The sequence below is a fragment of the Aythya marila genome (assembly GCF_965140915.1).
Source record: "Aythya marila genome assembly, chromosome: 1".
In the NCBI taxonomy this organism is placed as follows: Eukaryota; Metazoa; Chordata; class Aves; order Anseriformes; family Anatidae; genus Aythya; species Aythya marila.
This window is the reverse complement of record NC_139042.1, coordinates 142,073,848-142,097,203: the sequence shown is the minus strand read 5'-3', so window position 1 is coordinate 142,097,203 and position 23,356 is coordinate 142,073,848. Positions and strand designations below refer to the sequence as shown.

At 50.5% G+C, this 23,356-nt stretch overlaps 1 protein-coding gene across 1 annotated transcript; it reads right to left on the bottom strand.

Moving 5' to 3' along the window:
* Nucleotides 1–1,953: 1,953 nt before the first annotated feature.
* Nucleotides 1,954–21,483, bottom strand: ADA2 (adenosine deaminase 2). Its single transcript, XM_082758990.1, has 10 exons — nt 21,356–21,483; nt 20,300–20,625; nt 17,481–17,706; nt 11,259–11,469; nt 9,593–9,720; nt 8,420–8,510; nt 7,980–8,088; nt 7,048–7,205; nt 5,957–6,159; nt 1,954–5,069 (listed from the first exon to the last, which is right to left on the bottom strand). Exons 2-10 carry the CDS (start codon nt 20,610–20,612, stop codon nt 4,961–4,963), a joined length of 1,548 nt encoding a protein of 515 aa, XP_082615116.1. The 5' UTR covers nt 20,613–20,625; nt 21,356–21,483; the 3' UTR covers nt 1,954–4,960.
* Nucleotides 21,484–23,356: the final 1,873 nt, after the last annotated feature.

The following is a 23,356-nucleotide window of genomic DNA, read 5'->3' as shown; positions in this document are numbered from 1 at the left end:
CGTCCACCTCCCCTTTGCACAAATCAAACCTGAAGAGGCCACAGGGAGTGACTGATGGGGGAGGGAGCAGGCATAAGGCTTGGTATGTTCCTCTGACCACTTGAAGTAAGCAGTACGGGAAGTTATGGGGATTTTCTGCTCTCCTTCCTTGCTCCTGAGCCCAGATGGACACAGAAGGGGGGCTCTGTCTGACCCTTTAGCTCTTGCTCTGTTCAGTGCAGCCTCCCACCACCCTCTTCCCTCCTCCAGACCTGTTCATCCCAATGCCTCCCTCGTCTCAGTGTTTATCAGGTTCTCTGGCTGGCCCTTTCTTCCCATGCCCACCACTAGGACTTGGGCAACAGAGCCCCAGGCTGTACTACGTAGTTAGCAGGCATTTGTCAGCTTTGAAAAGAGTGGGATAGTCGCACAGTATTTACTCTTCTCCTTGTTTTCATCTGTTAAAATCATGCTAAGAGCAAGTAAAGTGACCTGCAGTAATTCCTTTTAGCTGCTCATGCTGTGGCTACCACAAATATGGTACAAAGCCATAACAGGACGAGGTGGCACAGGCAGATCACATCCATCTGGTGATCTCTATGAAACTGTGGCCCAGAGCTGAGTGCAGCTACCTTGTGGAGTGGGGAAGGGTCTGTGTCACGTCTCTGCCAGGTGGCTGAGGCTTAGCTCCACAGTGTGTTAGCCCTGTGGGTCAAATTGCCCTTTGCACCACGCCACAGGCTCCCTCGTAATCATACTGCACTGGGTGATGTGAAACATTCCCCCCTCCACTGCACATTCCAGAATAAAAACTTAATATGAAGTACTGGTATTCCCAGCACTTTTTGCCACTAGAAAAAAAAAAAAAATAATAATAATAATAATAATGGAACCCAATAATGGAAACAGGCTTAAAGATTAAAATAAATCCTATGTTCTGAAGGAAATGGGGAAGGGAACATTATATATGATGTATTTGCACAATAAATGTGATCAGGGAACTAAGGAACTGAAGTACTGAGAGTAAGGAAATGGACTGGCAGCAATTGTAAGCTTCCTTACAATGTTACTGCAAATTGTAAAAACTGAGTCTCAGCCAAGTCCCACAGCCAAGTTTGCCCTAAGCTTTGAGGTTATCTGAATGGATTCATCTTTCTTAACTGCAGCAGTCCAGCCTAAGTCCCTCCTTTTTTGCACACCTAGAGTTGAAGAGGTGAGGATGCAGTCTGGGTTTTGCTGTTATCACCTTCCTCTGAAATATGTCACAACCCTAAGAAGAGTTGATCCCTAGCCGTAAAACAGGCCAGCCTTTCCTCTTGTCTGACTCTCTATGGCCCTAAAAGTGGTTACAGCACATCTTCCAAAAGGACTCCAGGGAAGCCTTATGCCCTGTTCAAGAAGAGAAGTGAGGAAGGCTATACCAGTGGAGTCAGAGACCTTCATTCACTTTAGGTTCACATTTAAACATAATTGATCAGGATGGGAAAGTTTCTTCCATCTTGCTAACCCTCATACACCTTCAGCAGAATCGGGGTCACAAATCTGAGCGTAGGCCTGTAGGGTCAGGTTCCACCTTTCTAAGGGCTTCATCCAAAGGGACCTGGACAGGCTTGAGAGGTGTGCCTATGTGAGCTTCATGAAGTTCAACCAGGCCAAGTGCAAGGTCCTGCATCCAGGGCAACTCCAAGCACAAGTACAGGCTGGGCAGAGAATGGACTGAGAGCAGCCCTGAGGAGAAGGACCTGAGGGTGCTGGTGGAAGAAAAGCTCACTGTGAGCTGTCAATGTGCCCTTGCAGCCCAGAAAGCCGACCGTACCCTGGGCGGCATCAAAGCAGCGAGGCCAGCAGGGCAGGGAGGGGATTCTGCCCCTCTGCTCGGCCCCACCTGGAGCCCTGCGTCCAGCCCTGGGGCCCCCAGCACCAGGACAGGGACCTGTGGGAGTGGGCCCAGAGGAGGCCACGAGGCTGATCAGAGGGCTGGAGCACCTCTCCTCTGGGGACAGGCTGAGGGAGCTGGGGGTGTTCAGCCTCGAGAAGGGAAGGCGCCGGGGAGACCTTACAGCGGCCTGCCGGTGTCTAAAGAGGCCTGCAGGAGAGCTGGGGAGGGACTCTTGGTCAGGGAGTGCAGTGACAGGACAGGGAGAGTGGCTTTAAACTAAAAGAGGGTAGAATTAGATTAGGTATAATGAAGACATGCTTCACTTGAGGGCGGTGAGGCACTGGCACAGGCTGGCCAGAGAAGCTGTAGATGCCCTATCCCTGGAGGTGCTCAAGGCCAGGCTGGATGGGGCCTTGGCCAACCTGGTGAGAGGTGCCCCTGCCTATGATAAGGGGCTGGAACTAGATGATCCTTAATGGTCCCTTCCAACCCAAACCATTCTATGACTCTTCTGCAGATCTCTTCAGACCTGTACAATCTGAAACCCCCAGTAACTTCTGTGCTGTAATCCCAAGCATCACCCACTGGCGGTTCCAGATTTTGGGCCATCTCACATCACAGCTGCTGATGCCAAGTAGGCAAATGACCTAATGCACAACAGGCACTTTCTAGGAAATTAATACTGGTCCCAATAAGTGTTTGGCAAGCAGAGGAGCTATCCTTGCTGCTAACACTTGCAGGTAATGAGGGAGAACTACAGGTAAACAATACCTGTACACAATGTACACCTGTACACCTGTAAACAATACCACCAGTGCTTCAAGCCATCAAGAGACTGTATGCAGGATCAGCTGAAATGTCTCTGATGTGGAAGAAAAGGAAGAGGCACAGGTCAGCCTGTGCTAGGGAACTCAGCTCCTCCCACATCAACTCTCTAATGATTAGCTTCACCTTGGCAGCATAAAGGCTTGACTAAGGGAGAAGCAACACATGGTAAATACAAGATCTTCTTCCGATCACATACAGCACAGCTGAAATATTGGGAGGGGACACACTCAGAGGGACTCGCCTTTAGGTCACTGGTTAGCAGCCATCCATCCTACCTGTTTGCAGCAGCTTTCCTCAGCAGGATTACACATACAGCATTTAGTCAGTCAATGGTTATTATGGGGCTGCAAGGAATGCCCACATCAGGGACTGAGCTCTGCGTACTTGAGGAGGAGGGAAGGTGAGGTGCTTTTACACCAGCTCCTCCTCCAGTATAAAGCTCATCCCACTACCAAATCTGCAAGGCCCATGGAAGGCTTGCCAGCAAAGAGCAGCTGCTGGCAGATCAGAGGAAGGTGTGGGTCGTGTGGGCAGGGAGCTGGAGTGAAGGCAGCTGTGGCTGGAAGGGGCAAGCAGAGCATGGCACCGAGTCTGAGGTGCGTGGCTGCCTTCTCACTTCTGCTTCCTTTGTGTTGCTGGCTTCTGCAATCCATACACCTTCAATTTGCTGTGTCTTTTTGTTGCTTTTGCCTGGGATAACCAGACACAAGCTTACAGGCTGTGAAATGTGGGCAATTTAACATTGGGCACACAAGGGATGTGCAGGCTGTGCAGCTTTATCCACTTCTATTTTGTGTACATTTGTCTCCTGCCAAGGTGTTTTAACTGAGGTTGGTGGAAGTAAGCACTGTGACCAGGCAGCTTGGGAAAATTAGTAGGAAACACCAAGAGAGCCAATTTGCTTAAGGTGGTCAGATCAGGAAATGACAGCCCACATTAAGTTTTAGGCTCTGAGGAAGGAACATCTTTTGGCATGAACTTCTGCAAGTTCTCCCTTAGCAGATGCAAACCAGGGCAATTGCACTGAAGTCAGACAGATGCTGGTCAATCCTGGCTGTGTGCTTGAGCTATGTGTGCTGATGGATTTTGTTGAATTTATTTAGACCCTGATTAAGATTTATTTATTTATTTATTTATAATCTCCCTGAAATTAGATTTTTTTCCCTGATGTTTTTGAGCTTGTTAAGCAAGGGAATCTGCTTGTCTAGGCACTATTTATCATGCAGCTGCTGCAATACCTTTTTTGTGAAAGAACTAGTAACTACAAAGGTCTGAGTGGATATATTGGATATTCATAGTGTGAGAGTAGTTCTCCGCCAAGGTGAGCATCTGTCTGATGTGCTGAATAAGGGCACGTTTGAGTGCTGATCTAGGCAAAAAAAGCTGGTAGTGGAAACCCCTAGAATCAAAAGGTGCTTCCTATAAACAGAGAGGCCTGTGTTAACACATCCCAGGGCAGGATGAGAGCTTAATTAAACTGGATCTGGGAAGCCAGGGAGTTTTTTTCTCAGCTGAAAAGTGTTTTAGTTTCCCTGTGACCAGAGGACAGGAAAGGATTCAGCACAGGGAAAGAAAAAAAAAAAAAAAAAGAAAGAAAAGAAACAACTGTCATAGAATAAGGCACCTCTTTTTGGCTTTGTGATCTCTGTGTGACCAAGCTTAGACAATCTGGGAACATTTGTACAGGTCCATCTGCCTGTTTCCAGCCGTAGTAGGTCCTGAAATAGCAGACATCAGACCTATGACTGGTTCTTCGACCCAGCAGTGCTATTTTGGCAGCAGGCCCAGGGTTAAACATAACAAGAGTCATTTTCAGTCCTTGCTCTCCTGAAGGTCAGTGGCCCAAATGGCTGGATGTTTGTCTTAGCTGTTTCCGGACAAGGTCTGCATTTTGTAATGATAAGGCGAAATTCAGAGATCCTCATGTTGGCAGTCTCCCACTAAGTCTAATTAGAAGGCATGTTTTTCCTGAGTAAGGATGTCAGGATTTGGTCATTGGCAATTTTTAATTGTTTTGACTATTTTGAGCAGCGTATTCTGCTGTTGTTGTTACAAAGGCTCTCTGCTTCATTTCACCTCCAGTCCCAGACTTTCACAGGGTAGTGCAGCTCATTCCTAGCTTTAAGCCTACCTTACCTGAGTCACCCATGGCCAGAAGAGACTTAGGGGTTTGTTCATCTGCTCAAGTCACATGGAAAAAGCAGGCTCCCTCTCAGCAATAAGCCCGGCTCACTCTGGCTTGCCAAATGCCTTCTGAGACGGGTCTCCTCCCTCCTAAAGCTCCCTCAAAAAGCTATCAGAGAGCTCAGCCACAAATTGGTCCCATTTTTTCTGCCAGACCTCTTTGGCCTTGGCTTTCTCATCCGGTAGCATGGCACTGTATCTGTGAGGAGGAGAAAAGCCTGTATCAGCCAGGAGATGAGGGGGCAGCTATTTCAAGATCAGTGACCACAAAGAAAAGGCAGGAAGCAGCAACAGATTAACTCTTTCAGGACATACCTAGGCTGCCCAGAGCAGCACCATAATACAAAGAGCCTTGAGCATCCCAAAGTACCAACAGCTACTGAGTCCTGCACCAGGAGAACAAACCAGCTCAGCCTCCTTAAGCTGGGGGCTCGCAGAGGAGCACCAAGTCCCTAGTATAGAAGTCTCTGCTATTGTTTGAGGCACCCCATGGACTTGGTCCAAATAGGTAAGAAATAAGAGTTTTTGTTGTCTCCCTGGCCATGCAGGGATTTGGGATTGTCATGGGATTTAGCAGTCAGAACTCTAGGAATGTGGAGAGAAACCCTGGGCACCACAGCCAAATTATTTGGGGTCATTCATAGATGTCTGGGTAAACAGAAAAAGTGGTTAAAGGTACCTGAACTACGTGCTGGTAAATTGTTTTCCTGTGTTTCCCCAGTGGGCCATGGCAAACACCAGGAAATGTCAAATTTGGGCAGAAATAGGCAAAGGGTATGAGGACATAATACTTCTCCCCTGTGCAGAATCAGACACTGGAGGCAACTTTGCAAGGGATGAAAAAGGGGGAGAAAACTGAGACACCTGGTTAGAAAGAGGTGCTCAAGGGCATGGACACAAGAAGAATCTGGGGTCCCTGTGTCCTGCTCTTGGAGGAGACACACACAGAGGAGCCTTTGGGTAAACAGAAGCTCAGTTCATATGGTAGAGGAGACTGCCAAAACACAAATAAGGTGGATTTTCGGAGAGCAACCTCGTGTTCCCCTTAGCATTGCTATGGCTAGATGAGAGAGATGAGGGACTTACTTTATGGAGTTGAGCGCAAGTTGTTTTAAGGTCCTCAAGTCAGCATCCATCCCTCCGATGCCCATGAACACCTCGTAGAAGTCATAAGAGACGCCCTTCGCCCCAAAGACAGAGGGATCATCGGGGCTGATCACAATGGGGTGCCCTTCAGCCATCAGGCTGGCTGCAGGGTGGCTCCTCAGGTCAGATACCAACAGCAGGACCTCGGTGGGGAACGGCAGGAGACAACATCATGTCAGGATATTGCTGTAGCCACGTTTGCATTACAGCAGCCATCACACCTTACGCCTGCTATAGCTGTCTGGGCCACCAGGTAGTCGTTTATGGGGGGAAAGAGTCAGCAGAGGGCTGTTGGAAGCATATTAGGGCATAATGCCCTGAACTGCTGCAGGAGGAGCCTATTTTTCTCCCCTGACTATACAAGGAGATTGGTTTCTTAAATTAATCACCTAAATCAAGGCCAGTGGGGCATATAACATCTGCTTATCTATAATAATTTAACCGAGCATTTCAGTAGTGATCTCTTGCTTACATCTCTGCCCTGACACAGCTCAGGGTGCCTGGAGCTGGTATCAGGGTTTGCTCCCTCAAGGCCCACCCCAGTGCTTCTCTGCCCCACAGCATCCATCCTGCTGTGCCCAGGGAACAATGTGCACCACGCTAATGTGCACATTGAGTTCCTCCTGGCTATGAGTTCTACAAAACCAGAGGGACTCTCATGTGCTGTCCCAGCTTCCCAGCCTCCGGCCCTCCTGGTTTTAAAGTGTTTTCATTATGTCTCTTCAGGCACCTCCTGAAGAGCCTCAGTGAACATGAGGCTCTGGGCCTCATGTTCACTGGGGAGGACTGCCTTCCCAGGTTTCCCTGGATAAGGGAAATCATTTAAATGATTTTGAGCTAACTGGTGTTACAAGCCTTATACACGTGCAGCGTGCATCTACGTAGCAGACTGCAGCGTAATGTGGGGCAAGGGAAACTGAGCCAGCCTGGGTGCAACAAAACATCTGGCTGCCCCCCAGCTCCCTGCTGCTCCTCACTGCTAAGGCAGATCCCATTCCAACGTCCCAATCCCAACGCTTTTACCAACATACCTGGTTGGAGATGGGACAGACTTCTACAGGAATATCCCTCTTCAGAGACAAATTTTTGGCTATTGGGTGTTTAATGAGGGCAAGTCCATGGCCAATCCGACTGGTATTCAGCAGCAGAGCATCCAGCACATTTTTGTCTACAGAGGTGCCCTGCCAGTCTGAGCAAAGACAGACGAGAATCACTGCAGTGCTGTAGGGAAACACATCTTCTCAAACTGCTAAATGGTTTTGTTAATATGTGTCTCAGTTGCAAGGTGAGAGGATTGCTCGTGTTCTGAGTTTACTTTTTCTGATGAAATGGGAATCCAGATCTGCCCAGGACATTGCTCAGCATGTAGATAGCCACTCACTCACCTAGCTGTAGGTGTCTGCAGTGTTGCTCTTGCAGCTAAGATAACCTTGCTGGTCTCTGCTCACAGTCAAGGGAGAGAAGTAATAATTTCTGAGGAATGTCTTGTGCATTAGATGGAAGTGCAGCATACCTGAGAAATGCCTGTTACTCAGCATGGCTATAAAGGGAGCCCAGGGTAACTAGTTCAGATTTAGACATTTTCTCTGTAGATATCAAAATTTAGGAAGCATAACGTGCTAGTCAGACATAACTGTCAGGCATAGTTAGGAAAAATCCCACCCGTATGGACTGGACTATGTATTGGGACCCACAGCAGCAACAGCTCTTGTAGCATGGCTCCATATTACACATGGGGCAAAGATGCTGACCAACATGAACCCTACACTCGGGAGCAGAGAGCAAGTAGGGGAGGTGCCATGCAGGAATGCTGCAGCAAGAAGATGATGCGGGGAGAAGCACAGGGAAAACAAACCATGCACCCCCATCGTCTTGATATGGCCAGGCTCGCTGCTTCTGTGCTCTGCAAGGGTTCACCTCCTACCTCTGTAAGCAATAACAGACCTTGAGTCCTCATGCTTACCAGTCTCTCCAGCATGGAAAAAGTATGGCAGGTTGAACCCCAGGGAAGACGGGATGGTCAGGGCATCCTTCAGCTCCCACAAAGAATGACCTTCATCCTCATTGCCAACCTGGGGAGGAGATAGAGTATTTTTTGAACGTACTCTGGAATATGGTGGGTCTTAATGTGAGAAATCACTACAGAGTGCCAACTGCATTGAAAGTACAAAGTTTTGGGTGTCGGATAAGGGGGTGATTATTTGAGGATGGGGTAGTGGGTTTTATTTTATTTTTGGCTAATTACTGCCAGCAAAATCCTTAGCTAGAGGATTTTTGATTTGTCCACACTGATCTCAGGACAGCAGCAGCAGATCTGTCTCTGCTGTAACACATGCCATATATGCATGTAGTTATATTTCACCTCTAGGGGTTAACTCAAAGCCACGGAAGAAATCCAGTTACCAGGTCGAAGCCTGCCAGGGTGTCTGGGAAGTGGGCTCTGAGTGCCATGGCAGTGACGATGGCTTCTTTAATCTGGGAAACATTCAGCATCCTAAAGAGCAAGAGAGAGAAAGCAGTGCAGAGGCTCGCATCCCCAGGCCTGCCTTCTTTGGGTTTGTTTGAATTGCGAACAGGGGCCCTCAGGGGTATTTCCAAAATGCAAGTTGCTCCTGAATCTGACAGCCAGCTTCAGGTCTCCAGAGTAACGGCAGCCGAAAATTGATATTATGAAAGGAAACCCCTGAATGACCAGGAAATGCCTGGCTAGACAATTCAGTCACTCGAGGTGAGGCGTGCTTGTCTAAGACTCGCTGGCTTTCCCATACACCAAGCAGGGAATGCAACAGCGTGGAGAGAAAAAGTTTCAATATTTTTTTCCTCTCTACCATTATGCCGAGGGGTGGGACAGCTGCTGCATTTCAATAGTGTGTTAAATTTAGCTTTCCCCCAGCTCTGTTGGACTTGAACATCACAGTGCATTTTGCAGGCAGGCTCTGTCCATACCCAAGCCGGCCAGAGGCAAGCCAGCTCTGAACTGGAAACCACGCCGTGCCGAGCCAGAGTGAGCAAGTCCTGCTGAGAGGTATGTTATATTTGCTCAGGATCACCTCACATGACTTTGTGGCATCTGGCTGACTTGGAGAGCAGCCTTGTGCCTGCCCGTGAGCAGCAGCACGAACATACCGTACAAAGGCTGCCGGGGGAACGGCGTTTGCAGGGCCCCCCGAGGATCTCTGCAGTGCTTGGTGCCCGTGCTCGGGCACTGCTGTCACTGCCTTGGCCCCCACCAGGAGGGTGAGCGTGTCCGGGCACAGGAGCTGGGGCAAGCAAATGCCTTCCCCTTGCTTGTTCCTGCACTCAGGGGCTCGCCATGGATGTTTGTCTCCTGGGCACACGCCATGAGCTGACCCCGGTCGTTTCACACGTATGCAGACATATATAGATGATTTCTCACCCCCAGCCGTTACCACGTGCCGGGGAAATGCTTTAGGAGTCAAAACCCCAGGTGTGACAACATGCACAGGCATGGCTAAGCAATGGTAGCACTTCCAGCCCACCCCTCAGGAAACTCTGCTTCTCCTGGCACTGCCTGGACACCTTTCCCACCACCACACAGCCGTGCTCAGCCTCTACCTGTGCACCGTGAATATGATCTTTGCCCCGAGAAAGTCAGGGTGCTCCTCCACAAAGCGCCGGGTCACCTCCCGATATGTCGCCACTGACCAAGACTTATTGTGCCGAGTGCCATCAAGTTCGTACACCTGTAGGACGAAAAGCACGTGGCAAGCACGAGTTTTGTTAGCAGGTGGGAGAAGGGAACTGAAGAAAAACCTCAGAGAAGCAGTGCTCTGCAGTCCTCGCAACGGGGCAGTAAAAAGCAGTTAAAACTGTTCAGGACGTGTTCTTCTTGAAGCATTTACTGGCTGGCGTGAAGCAAGGAGCAGTTTTCCTGCCTAGAAACACCGGAAGAAACAAGTCTCCCCATGCTCAGACACGGCAAGCAAGCGCCCTTGAGTACCCCAAGGAGACTGCAGCCTCTGCCCTGTGTCCATATCAGATGCTGCACGTTGCCCAGCCGCCTGGCTGCTCACACACGCTCCACACCATGCAGGAGGAGAAGAGCAGCCCCTGGCTGTGCGAGGGCTGAGCTTCAGCTGCAGGCCAGGGCTGTGCTGTGCGACCTTCTGTCGGTCACTTAGTCTTGCCACAGTTTCCCAGTTCTCTGGCTGAAAACTGGGGAAAATATTTTATTTTTTTTTTAAAGCTCTGTCTCATCAGCTTGCTTTGCGAGTTCCTCACTGGCAGGGCTACACGCAGAGTTTTGCCTGCAGGGTTCAGACCCTACATGCCCCAGCTGATACTAACCCACGTAGGCCCTGCCTGGATCCATCACGGAGGCTGAAATCACTCCATCCTCTCTCCCCTTATCCTTCTCTCCTTTCTTTCCCCTTTCACCCTCCCCCTGCACCCTTCAGCGGTCTCAGCCCACCTTCCTGCTGCCCCTGGGGTGCTGCTGCCTTGCACTGCCCCTGGCCAAGCCCCTGTGCCCCATCACCTCCTGGTGTCCCCTTGCCAGCACCCGGGGCCACGGGGTGGCTGCAGATGATCACAGGGATGTTTCCATCCCTGCCGCTCGTGGGAACCTGGGGCTTTGCACAGCTGAACTTGCAAACACAGCTGGGGCCAGGGGGCTTTTCAGCAATGTTTGCTGTTTTGCGCTAAATCCCAGCTTTCGTTTACTTTGGTGACCACTTCTGGCGGGCGTTGCTGCAAGGCGAGCTTTTGCAGCACTGGAGCTGTTGTCCCAGCCTTGCAGAGCCCCCGTGGCCACGCTCCCTGGCTTGGAGCAGTTAGTATAACATCCTGGTCAGAGAAGTCACCCCGAAATAAGCTGTAGATTTAAAACAATGCATCTGTTCCAGGATCAGCCTCTGCTCCAGCTGGGAGCTTGCTCCCGAGCAGGTACAGCACAACAGGTGGTTCTGGCGCAGACGAGGCTGAGGTGCATCTTCCCAACCAGCAAGATTAGGCACGGCTCCCAGCCAGGTGGTCCAAGGCAGTTTGTACTGGTGCCACAGCCGGTATCTTCCCGAGCCGTTAAGAACAAAGTGTCTCTCGCTTTCAAGCCCTTGAGCATGCAAATCTCCAGCAGAGACCTTTGAATACGATCAAGCTTTTCCAGCGTCCTTACAAGGCAAGGTATGCAAACATCCAAAAACTGAAGTCAAGCTAGGGCTTGAGAAAAGTTTGGGAGAAATAAGGATTTAAAGGAATACTAGAGAAGCCAAAAAATACATACCGGAGGCAGGATAGCTCTTATCTCCGCATACTGTATGTTATCCTCATAGAGCTCCAGCAGCCCCTGGTAGAAGTAGGCCTTGAACACAGGTGCATAGCAGATAAGTCCAGAGGCGATGAGAAAGACTTCTTCGAACCTTTTCCAGATGAAAGTCTGGGAAGGGTAGGCCAGCTCAGGGGCATCCGTCACCAGAGTCAAGTTCCTCATCAGGCTGCAGAAAAGGGTAAAAGGAAGAGGAAGAATAAGGAGAGCAAAGTTAACTGGTTTTCAGCATGCAAAAAGGCACCAGCTGGCAGCGTGGTGTTTGGTACAGAAGGAAGCGGGATTCCTCGAGGTCGCTGTGAGTTTTGCTTTTGGAGGCCAAGCTTGGCAGATGTGACACTCTCCCATCTGCATGCTGTGGGGTGAGGTGGGGCAGCAGTGCCCAGCTGTGCTCAGGAGGGACGTGTTCTCAGGAAGCACTCAGGTCATTTTTTTTGCCACCTATATTTACTCCTCTGATGGCTGGCACAGATAATACCTCTATCTCTGACAGGTAAAAAGCCATAGACTACATGTCGAGCTACAAGGCAGGTTAGACTTGATGTTCAAAGTGCCCACCATTTTGAGGACAAAATCTTGAGAAGTAATGAGACTTAGAAAAGCAAGCATGGTGTTTTTATATCGTAAGAATTGCACTCTGCTACCCAGCAGTATTCTTAATCCACAAGTAGGCTAATACATTACTCCTGCAGACTATATATTCTCCCAAAAGTTTTAAATGCATGTAAGAGATTTTGACACCCGTCCCTCTGTTCACCACTAGACAGTCTCCGGGAGATGCTAGGGCCACCACCAATGTGATTACTAACCTGTAACTCTCCCTGGTATCTTCATCTTGTCAGAAAGTGTCATCTAACATGGACAGAGGGGAAATGACTGAGAATCTGAAGTATTTTCCCCCTCTCCAGTGAAACAAACCTGGCATCCTGCCTGCCTTGCTGGTAACTTCCTCAGGTTTGTCTGCTGGGAAACAGCAGGTAGGAATCGCGGGTCCTGGCTTTCCCTCACTGGGATGGAAATGTATGTGGGTCCTTCACCGTATCTGCTGATCTGTAAGCCTCTTTAAGAAACCCAGAGAGGCAACAGGTCATTTTATCAAGCCGAGTTTCAGGCAGGCAGCAACTGCAAGACCACATGGTTGCGGGTGCCGCTGTGGTGACAGCTTGTGTTCGGGACAGGGCAACCACACGGCTGTCTGCTGACCAGACATAGCTTTCGTCCCATGCAAAGCATTGCCTCTGGCAGCAGCTCTCCTACACTGGCCACCCAGAGAAGGGTTTGTAATAAGTTTCTCAGGCTGGGAGGCAACATCTGAATGGCAGAGCAGGGGGTGATGAAATTCATTCCTGGGTGGACAGCCTGAAGCCACCGCAGCGAGGTACAGAGCTGGGCGCTTGCAGGCGGGTGGGCTTGCCAGTCCAACCAGGCCTGATGTTTATCTAGGCTCGAAGGCTAAGCCTGTTCAGATAGAAATGCCTTTGGCCACACTTCATCTTTCGTCCAAGTCTGTTGTTTCCCTTGATAAAGCTACTGATCTTTAATAATGTTTGGTGTTTGAAGTCTTGCCCCCCATCCTAGTGCCGTGCTTCCTCCTGCTATACGGGAGATGTGGGTTTGATTTGAGCTCTTATTATCTTGTTCCAGGAGGCTTCTGTGGATGGGATTAAAAACCTCTCTCCCACAGACTCAAAATGTGACCTGGTCCAGACCCGTAAACTAAGATGTGCTGGGCAGGGGCATCCCTTTTGTGTCCCTCCATCCTGACCAGCTCCCCCAGCATCTGCCTGCGGGCTGCCGCTCCCCTCCCCACGGGCCCTCTTCCAGCAGCTGCAGTTTCATTTCTTCTTCACTCAGCTAATTTCTTTGCTGGGAACAATTTCAGAAACAGAACTGAACATAAGCAAAGATATTTGTTAAGGATGAGCTATTAAATGCTAGCCAGTGAGGAAATTCGGAGTTTGGGTTCCCACAGCACCTTCAGCTCTGCCCTTCTGTGCATTACAGAGGGGCCTCTCCTGCAGTATCACACGAGGCTGGGCACCCCCAGATACCGTCTGGCAAATGATGCAACCCAATGGAGAAGCTCAGCTGTGTCCAGGGAGGCACAGGGTCAGTGCTCCATGCCGCTGTGGCATGCGGCATCTCATCTGCATCATGGCATGGGGAGGGACACTGGAGCATCACCCCAGAAACCAGGAATGCGAGAGCCAGGGGCACCTCTGAGGAGCTTATCTGCCAGTAGCTTCCAGCAAGAGGGTGTGCTGGAGGAGATCTGCCGTGGGAAGAGCCAGGCTCTGCGGCAAGCCCCTAGGAAAACAGATGCAGCAGTGCCACCTGAGCCAACCATCCCGCTCCGCTCGCCCCAGCCCTGGCCAAAGGGGAGCTCCCCGCCGCTGCTCGCCCCAGCCCGTAGCACCGCGGGAGGAACCTCCCTGCAGGTCGGATCAAAAGGCCACACAAGCCTGTGCTCGCTGCCACACACAGCTTTGCCTCGGATAAGGAACGGCATCCAGCAGGGATCCCAGTGCTTTTCTCCCCGTATCCTCCAACAAGGAGCACACACGCTGCTCTGCGCCCTGTTTTAAACTCAAGCCGCATGAACACGAGGTTGTTTACCTTGCCCGTGCTCTTGGGCTAGATACAGCAATAAACCCCCGCACCACCCTGCTCCTAAAAGCACATAAATCAAACAACATTTTTTTATAATCCCCTTTCCTTTAAGACCGATTATTGATCCCTATAACTGTTGGAGATTTATTGTGTAGTGGTGATCCAGCCTTGATAACCTGATAATCTCCTAAGGGCTCAGGCTGGTAATTTCTTTGCCACGAGGAGGTCATGCAGATGAAGCAAAGCTTCATAAAGGCATTTCTGCTTATTTTCTGGAATGGGCCCTAGCCAGTGATCAGGTGCAGACTACAAATAGCCTTCCATGTCATGTCATATATGCAGTGAACAATGCTATTGCAATGCGTATGCCCAAAGGGGCACAACGAAAACGACCAGCTAAGGATTATTTATTTTCAACCATGCTTTTGCTTTTCTCTTTTCCTGCTTTCTTTTCTCTTTTGCTTTCGTGCACAATATAATGAATGCAAAAGTGAACGGTTTCTTGTCTTGTTTTTACGGAGTATCTTTTTCCTGCTTCTTTTCCTATCCTCTATGGGTAATTATACCCCGCTCCTCGCCATAGTATCTGAATGTCTTCCAGTGGTGCATTAAATAGTGTGACTAACATCTGTCACATGTGGTTCATTCGCTTCCTCTCTCTCTCTCTTCCCCTATTCTTCTCCCCAAGGGGAGACTTGTAGAGGGAGCAGAGTGCTTTGTCTCTGTGATGGGGTTTTTAATATATTTTGCGCACTGTGCCTACTGCCCTATTTTCCCGTTAGATAAGGCAGTCGGAGGACACGGAGGGGAAGGTGGTGGAGGTCCACTGGTGCCTGGGGACTCGGCCAGCCGCAGTGTCAGCTCGCTCGCAGATGACTTCATCCTTGCGACAGGGAGCGCTGCCACCGCAGGAGCTGCGCTGCGGGGCACGGCCTCCATCCCCAGGCGATCAGGGCAGGGGTGGTTTTACAAATATCTGGAGTGTCAGCGCTGCTTCCCTTAAATATCGGGGGTCACACTTATTGGGAGCCCTTGCTTTAGAGGCTGTGGCAATTATGTTGCTTCTTGAGGGAAAAAAACGGCATTCTCATGGATCATAATTGGTGGCCAAGTAAATAAGTGAGGATTTATTATTTTTTTTAACTCTCAGAGCAAAGTTTCCTGCCTTTCTCTGTCTCCTAACCCGTGGTCTCTTGACTCTCTTAATAGCATCCTTTTGGAAGCTTACCAGTAAGAGGATACTCCAGGGCCTTGGCCCATAGGATTTGTGTTTTGGATATGAATGATAAAACCTTCTTTTGAGGCAAACGAACACAAAGACTTACTTCCAACACACGCACTCACATATACATATAAATGTGTGTGTTTATGTGTGTATATATATATAAATATACAAACAGCAAAAACGTGATGTGGTTATCTCCTTCCCTCTTGCCTTCCCAGTCAGGAACATGGTACGGTAAGAGAGGTGCAGCCCCTGGGAAACATTTTCATTGTTCTCTTCGTGTTTGCTGATCCACGCCATCCTGTTTGAGAACCCTTCCCTGCTGCCATACTCCCTCGATACTTCCTTGAAACCACCCAACTATCCATCCGTTCCTCCCTCTGACATCTGCTTTCTCTCAGCTTGTCAGTGCTCAAGGGCAAAGAGGAGTGCAGGAAAAGAGGTAGCCTGGGATGCACATGTTCAAGAGACTGGGAGAGTTTCCAGAAACTGAGAAGCAGAACAGATTGGGGCCGATTCCTGGCTAGAGACCTATTTCCAGGCAGCCAAAAAACATTCCTAACCCTTAGACTAGTACCCAGGGATTAGATGAAAATAGGAGGGGAAGAGCCTCAACGTGGCTGGTGTTCCTGTGTTTGCACATTATGTGCAATGACTCCTTTGCGATTCTGTGGTGAGCACAAAAGGGCAAGAAATGAAGGACAACATAAGTAGGTAAGTCTGAGAGCCCAGGATGTAAGAGATCTAGGTTTGTACTTTGCTCTGGAATTCATTTGCTGAGGAAAATCCGTTCATTGTCCTTTGCCTCAGTTTCCCCTCCAACCCTTTGTAAGATCTTTGAAGCTGTGTCTGTGTTGTGTCTCAGAAGTCCTGCTCTGACCTGCGGCATCATCAGATAAATAGTACAAAAGAAGAGGAATGGGATAACACTGCTTCTGTGAAGAAGTCACGTTCCCAAATAGGACTATTGGGAACAAAGCCATTCACAGCCCCACCCTCACAGGAGTACAGGTTGCCATGGCCTCTAGCCTCAGCCAGGAGGGGACGTCACACTACATAAATACAACCAAAACCAAACACAGCCATGGCTTGCTCCTGACAAGGGCCTCAAATGCCCAGTGCAATTGCTTGTGTTTTAAGAAAGCGAAGCTGTTTCAACATCTAATCTCTTGCACATTATTTATGGGTCTCTTGGTGGGGCTGAAGAGTGCTGGTGCCATGGTCTTTCCTCATCGCTCCCAGTAGAAATGGAAGGCAGATAATGGGCAACCGGTTTTCTCTTTGAAAGACGTGACTTCTCGCTGGATCTTATTTCTTCCATCCCATGTCACAGCAGTAGTCCTCAGCTTCCCAGCCCGACCTCCTTCCTAGACCTGCAGGGCACGGAGCCCAGACCGCTTCCACGTGCAGGCGGTACCAGAGATAAGAGGTCTCTATTTAGAAGCACACATGCACATGCTCTCACTGCAGAGCACCACAGCCCAAACCATGAAGTTTCTCTTAGCAAATGCCACAATTAGGGTCACCCTCATCACCTTCATCCCGCCTTCTCCGTGTGTGTCAGCATCACAACACTGATTTAACTACATTACACCGCACGCTATTTTTTTTTTTTTCCACAGGACCCCAGCCCCCCGGAGCTCGGCAGACAGCGGTGCTCTCTGAACAGATCACAACTCAATATTTTTCTTTGTCCTCATCACTCAGTGTCTGACTTCATGCATTATTTAGTGCATGCTATCAAGCCCCCGAACACAGCACAGAACCACACGCTTCCCCCTGGCCTTTCAGCACGGCTTTGTCACGGGATGAATGGCCCCTGGACGGGGAGATAGGGCTTGGTCTTCCTGTCACCACCGTCTGGAGGGGGAGCCAGGCTTTTCCCACCCACCTGCAAGTAATTAAATGCTGGGTGGCTGCTGGGCAGCCAGCTAACACCTGGTCCTGATAAAAGGCTGCCAGCAGTTGGGGTAGGAGCTGCCTGCAGGGAGGGAGCTCCTGTGAGATGGAGGGTGGTGCCTTGGGGAGCAGTCTGGGGTGTGAGCTCCTAGGTGGCTCTGGGAGGTCTGCTCCAACTTAAACCACTGTCTTCAACGTGTCTGTGCGATGGGCCACAGCGAGGGTGCACAGAAAACCTAAATGCTGGCAGCCTCGAATTCTGGTGTCCTTAATGCTCCACCCTTCAAGTTCTTATGCTGTTATTTGCTTGCTCTGTGTGCACAACTTTAATGGGGCTCCCTGCTTCCAGAGCAGCAAGCAAACGGGGGAATTGGACCAGAACAACCCTGCTGGCCTGGCAGTGTTACCACAGAGCGCTGCCAGGCTCGCACCTCGTGCTCGCTCACCTGTTATCAAACTCAGTCACGTTGTGCAGCTGTTTTCGGTAGGTCTCCAGCAAAACCCACTCGGAGCACTGGGCTGGCACTGGGTGAGGAGGGTGAGGCCTGGAAAACCGAAAGCGAACGGTGCCCGTGCGGGTGAAACACACGTAGCAGTCTGGGAGGTAGGTGGCATTGTACACCAGCCAGTCCACGCTCAGCATGGCATAGTCGTGCAGGTGTAAGACGGCACCTGGAGAGAGGAGAAGCGGTCCTATTGAGACAAGGCAGTTGGATTAGAAGAAAGGAGGCGTAATGTGATGAGAGCTTGAGTTCGCCCAGCCAGGGGCATCTGGAGATGCTTCCAGATGGCTGTGACTGACCTTTCCCAGCAGAGATTGCCAGGGCAGCCAGAGCATTATGGCTCCCTGGGAGCAAAAGGAGGATCAACAGGGAGCTCTGCTTCCTGCTGGGATGGAAAATGCTCGTTCAGACTGGTGTTGCTGAGAGCTGGCCCCTCTGTTTTGAAGAGGTGCTCTCACAGTGAGCACCAGCCTACAAGGGGGGCCTGGGGCAAGCCTCTGCATCTTAGCTGGCTTGCTCCCAGCCTCAACTCTTGCATCTGGTCTGTGTCTTCCTTCCTCTCTGAAACTGTGGCATGCACCAAAATCACAGACCATGCCACAGTGGGGAACTGCAGTCAGATAGAGAAGTAGCACCCACCTCTCTCTCTTACCAAATGCATGTTTACTTAAATTTTGCAACTGTTGATGGCCAGCACTGTGGGCTTTTGGGATGCTCTGATACTGTGTGGTGTGTTGGCCAGTCTTCCTGGCACAGGAAGCTTCTGCATGGTCACCTTCCCCAGCCCATCCTTTCATTTTGGTGATTTTTTTTTTTGCAGAGATTTTTTTATGCTATTGGTGCTTGCACTAAATTTCTCCTTTGTAAAGGAAAGAAGTTGAGAACTCAAGCCTCACAGGTATGTGCTTTATTAGTCTAAGGGACATGTCATAATCTAAATAATTTTAATGCCCTTAGGAGTAAAGGGAGAATATGACTTAACAGGAACACTAAGTGCTGATTTGCATATGACAAGACTCTAATCTACAGGAGACTAGTATATATTATAGCCTCTGTAATCTCTCACTAGAGAAGGTCTGACAGCTAAGATGCTGAGCAACTGTAAATGCTGCTCTGACCAGAGCAGGAGGGACAGGACGGGCATGCCACAGTTGTCTGGATCCTCCTGCCACTTGCAATACGGCCCTTTTCCCTTTGTGAGGAGCAATAGAAATGGCAACAGTGCTTGAAACCAACAGTAATCGCTAGGAGCTGTGATCAAGACTGAGGTCCTACTCAAGCAATTATAAGGACGTGATCTTGGCCCTAGAAGCCTACAGTGCTTGCAGAGATTCTGAGAACTATTTTACTGCATTCGGGGTTGAAAGGTGTTAAATTTTTGCTTTGATTCCTCCTTAGTATCAAAGATATCCTCTTTGAGGCAAAGAGGGGGCTACTTTTCAATTCCTTACTCAACAACAAAGGGATTCAGACAACTCTGATATCCTAATCACATATGGTAACTGCTCAGGATGCTGCAGGTCAGGGAGCCTCATCCCACACTGGAAACTGGGAGGGAAAAGCTGAGTAATAAGCAGGACAGCTCTTATGTGCTGGTGTCACAGCCTGGCAAATGGAAAGATCTGGCAGTCAGCTTCACCATGCAAGGGTTTTTCAAGTGAGTCACCAACCTGTTCCCAGGCAGCCATGTGGGCAAGGTTGTGGGACTTGGCATCTAGAAAGGGACCAACTGGAAAGGTGGATATATTGTTCAGCCTTATGGAGGTACGGACAGCTTTCACTGCAATTGTCTCTTACGTTCAGTTAAAGAAGGCACCTTGTTCAGTGCTTCTGTCTGAACCAGAGGTGCGGAGGGAGAAAGCAGCCAGCCAGGAGTCAATGACTTTCTCCAGCAATCACCTCAGCCTCTCCACTGAACTGCTAGCAGCTCAGACATGGAGACATTGGGCTTGCTGCTGCAACCCAGTTTAGGTGGTTTGGATTTGCACTTGCCTAAAACATCCTCTCCTCTCCCCCTTTCCAGTGCAACCCAGAGAAGTGAGCCTTTGAATGCTGCTGTGTCCCAGGCTGCTTGTCAGAGGATGCACAGTACAGCGTGTTGAAGGCACTGGACAATCTCATGCTGTTATTGAAGGTAAATGGTTCCAAAATGTGTTTAAAACTAGTGTGTGCTGCAGAGTACAAAGAGACTCTTCTGGTATAAGGCAGGGCAGCCCATCATCGCAGGGCATGCTGAGCAACGAGGGAGAGGCAAGGTCTCAAAACTAAAGACAGAAGGACTAATATCTGCCTTTATAAGCAGAAGTCTCCTGCAAGTGCACAGAGCAGAGCCTGGTTAAGAAAGCTATTGGATTCCCATAGTCTTTTGTGTTGTATTCTGTGGGTCACATCATACAGGCTCTGACTTGCATTCAACAAGGAAAAATCATGCAGTACTAGAGGCAGCACCTTCCTCCTCTAGTGCCTGCAGTCTTTTGGGTGTGCACAGAACCACCTTGCCTCACTTTTCAAAGGCTGAAAGATGCACTTTGCAAGTCACACTAAATGTACAATTGCTGGAAACGTGTATTCATCCAGCCCACAGCCCTCTTCCTCTCTCCCCCTGCCCCCAGCTGAGAGGCAGGGCTCTTCCTGCGACCCAGCCGGCACTACTCCCAGTCCGTGGGCTTGCCTGCAGAGGTCTGCTGCATCTTGCTCTAGTGTAGGAAGCAAAAGGCAAGAGGAGGGTGAGTAAGACGAGCAACTGTTAAGGCAACGCCTACCTTTTGGCATGTGCTTCAAGATGCTGAACACCGCACTCTGGTCAATGAGGCTCTTTGCCCGAAAGAAGTGCATGCTCGGTGGGAACTGCCCCGTGTTCATGGCTGCTGCAACCTCCTTCTTCTTGAGGCTGACGAGCTTTGTGCTGAGCTGCTGCTCCTCTTTGCTCAGCACCAAATTGCCGCCTGTCTGGTGGGCTTTCTCCTCCTCCAGCAGAGAGTCTCGGTTCTCCCAGAGCGGGGTTGGAAGGCAGAGGGAAGCCAAATTCAGGAGAAGGCATGCCAGCCTTATGCTCTGCCCAGATGGAGGCTTCATCTTGGAGCTGCACCTGGTGCGTGTGGGGAGGGAAATCAGTGTGTTAGCATAAGCCAGGAGGTGACATCTTCCCAGTGACCCGCTGGCACACAAAACTGCTGGCCCAGCCTGCAGAAGTGGGTTAGCTGGGTGCTCAGTGGGGGGAGCATCTGGTGGTGATGTCCCCAGCACACAGGGTCTGCGTTCACACCCCAGTGATGCTGTCTGCGTGGAGCAAGGCTGTGGGCAGGGTGAGAAGATACAGCACGTCACACAGAGCTGCGGGGTGGGGAAGGTCCAGCCCTGGGAGCATCTACCCAGCTATCAGAGGGGTCAATCTGCAGGCAGAAAGCCCCAGTGCAGCCACAGAGGCATGTCCCTTCCTTGCTGTCCCGGAAGAAAGGGAGAATATGGGAGCAGTAAGGGATCACAGGAGGCAGGCACATGTGAACTTGGAGAGCTCTGCGCGTCCCAAAAAAGCACAGCTGCAACATAATCCTTCAATGCCAGGCTTCAGTGACCCTACACGCCCATCCCTCCAGACCAAAGCGGGCTGGAAAAAGACTGACTGTTTTGGAGCTTTTCTGCATGTATCCCACATCATCTCCCCGCTTGCACGCATGCCCCCAGCTCCCAGCCTCTCCCGTTGGGATGCCTCTGTCCCGTGGTGCCAAGGGAGAAATCTGCCGGGCCTGGCTCTGAACCCAGAGCAACAGCCACCCCGAAAGGCGTTATCTTGTCCCTGGGCAGGCTGAGTCACTCACAGACAGCTCTCCTGCTCCTCGCATCCAGCGTGCAGGCAGCAGGGCAGGGTTATCGTCTCTCCGGCCAGCCGGCGCGGCCGCGATAAGCAGCAGGCTGCGTCCCGGCGAGGCAGCGCGCGGAAAGTTCCTCTTCCTGTGCTGCAGTTTCAGCTTGCTCAGCTTTTATTTACCCGCGCCCCACCCGCCGTCTCCCTGCTGCTTCATGAATATATAAAGAGGGGGGAGGCCGCGGGGAGGCCAGCAGAAAGCGGGGCGCAGGCGTGCGGCAGGCCAAGGCAGCGGGGTTGCCCACCAAGCTGCTGCAGCAGTGGGCTCATTAACCCCTCCCTGCCAAGAAAGCGGGGCTGGCCTGGGCAGACCCTCTGCACGCTATGAAATGCCTCCATGGCTTTTAAATATCCTCCTAGAAACTCTTGGACACCCGTTCCCAACACAGGGATATCCAGCACGCTGCCCCAGCTTGGCTCCTCTGCCCTAACGCAGAGCGCCACGCGTGTAGTGCCAACAGCACTGCGAGCTGTGCTCAATGCTTTTTTTTTACCTGAAAAAATATATATATAATTATCTGCAAAGGTAGTTGTAAGTGATTTTGCCTGCTCCCTGCCAGCTGTGCGAAGCAGGCTGGCCTCAGCCCAACCAGACTCACCAGGGCTGCATTTGTCATGCAGGCTGGGGGGTGACATCAGGTGTGGGGGAGTGTATGCACTGATTTTGCTGAAAAATCCCAACAAATATTGTGATTTCACCATTTTATTTCGCGCAGTTGAATGGACTGAGCTTTAAAGTTATTTGAAACAGATGTTACATAAACAGCTTCCAGTGGAGAACAAAGTCCAGTTGGTTTAATTTAATCCAAATTCTACCTATTTTAATTTTTTAATAATAAGAAAGATCTTGTAAGTCAAGAGCTATTGAAAGCAACCTGCAGCAATCAGAGACACTGGTTCCAAGGCACAGAAAGCCGAATCTGGTCAGTAACACGTGCTGTTCCATTAGCTGGCACCTCTGCAACAGATCCAGTCACAGGGTGCACAGGTCCCCCAGCACCCCAGTGGGATGCCCACGATCTCTTCCTGCCTCTTCCGATCTGCTCACCCTTTGCTGTCATCAACATCATCCCTGATGGTAAATAAAATAATAAAAATAAATAAATAAAAAATGATTGTTTCCATCCATGCAGTCAGAGTTTCATCATGTCCAGAGGGTGGCTGTGGGGTGCCCCCTCCAGCAGGACAGGGTTTTTCTGGAGCCCGGAGGTGCTGCTGCTCTCCACGGGAGACAAGAGGAGCAGCAGGACAGCCCAGCCACGCGATGCTGTGCAGCCACCACCAGCTGATTTAAACAACCCAAGGGTGAGAGGTTTGGGGCAAAGGACGGGGAGTGGGAAGGGATGGTTTGGCAGAGACAAGTGTTCTGCCTGTAAATGCCTTAGAGGAACAATATAAAGGAAGGAAGGGAATTGCTCGAATTATCTCAGAGCAGTAAAGCCTGGAGCTGGGGCCATAAAACTAAATTCAGGCGAGGCAGTTGGAAAGCTGTCTGTGGTGAGAAAGCGGGCACTGGAGACAGGTTGCAGGGGAAGAGCATGGAGAAGGGTTAAAATGCCGTGCGAAGGGCCGTAAGCAGCAGTTGATAGCTGGGCGGCAGTCTTAGAAATGCCTGCCAGGGCCTCAGACATTTGCCTGTTTTGCAGCAGAGGCTCATCCTGTCAAAGCGAGTTGGAGAAACAAAGCTGAGGTCCGGTGCTAGAACACTTCTTTAATGGGGCTTAGCCACGTAAGCAGCTGCAGCCACTGCCAGGAGCGTGCTGCACAGATGTTGGAGCACTGCGCCGAGGAACAAGAAGGTGCTCGGGATGCTTTGCTCAGCCTCCCCAGGGACCGAGGTGTGGTGGGGGAGGGCTTGTCCCGTGTGAAGGTGGGTTCAAAAGCCCCTCTCAAAGCTTCTGTGGGTACGGCAGTGCGAGATGCAGGCATGCTGCTCCTTAATGCCCAGCTGCAC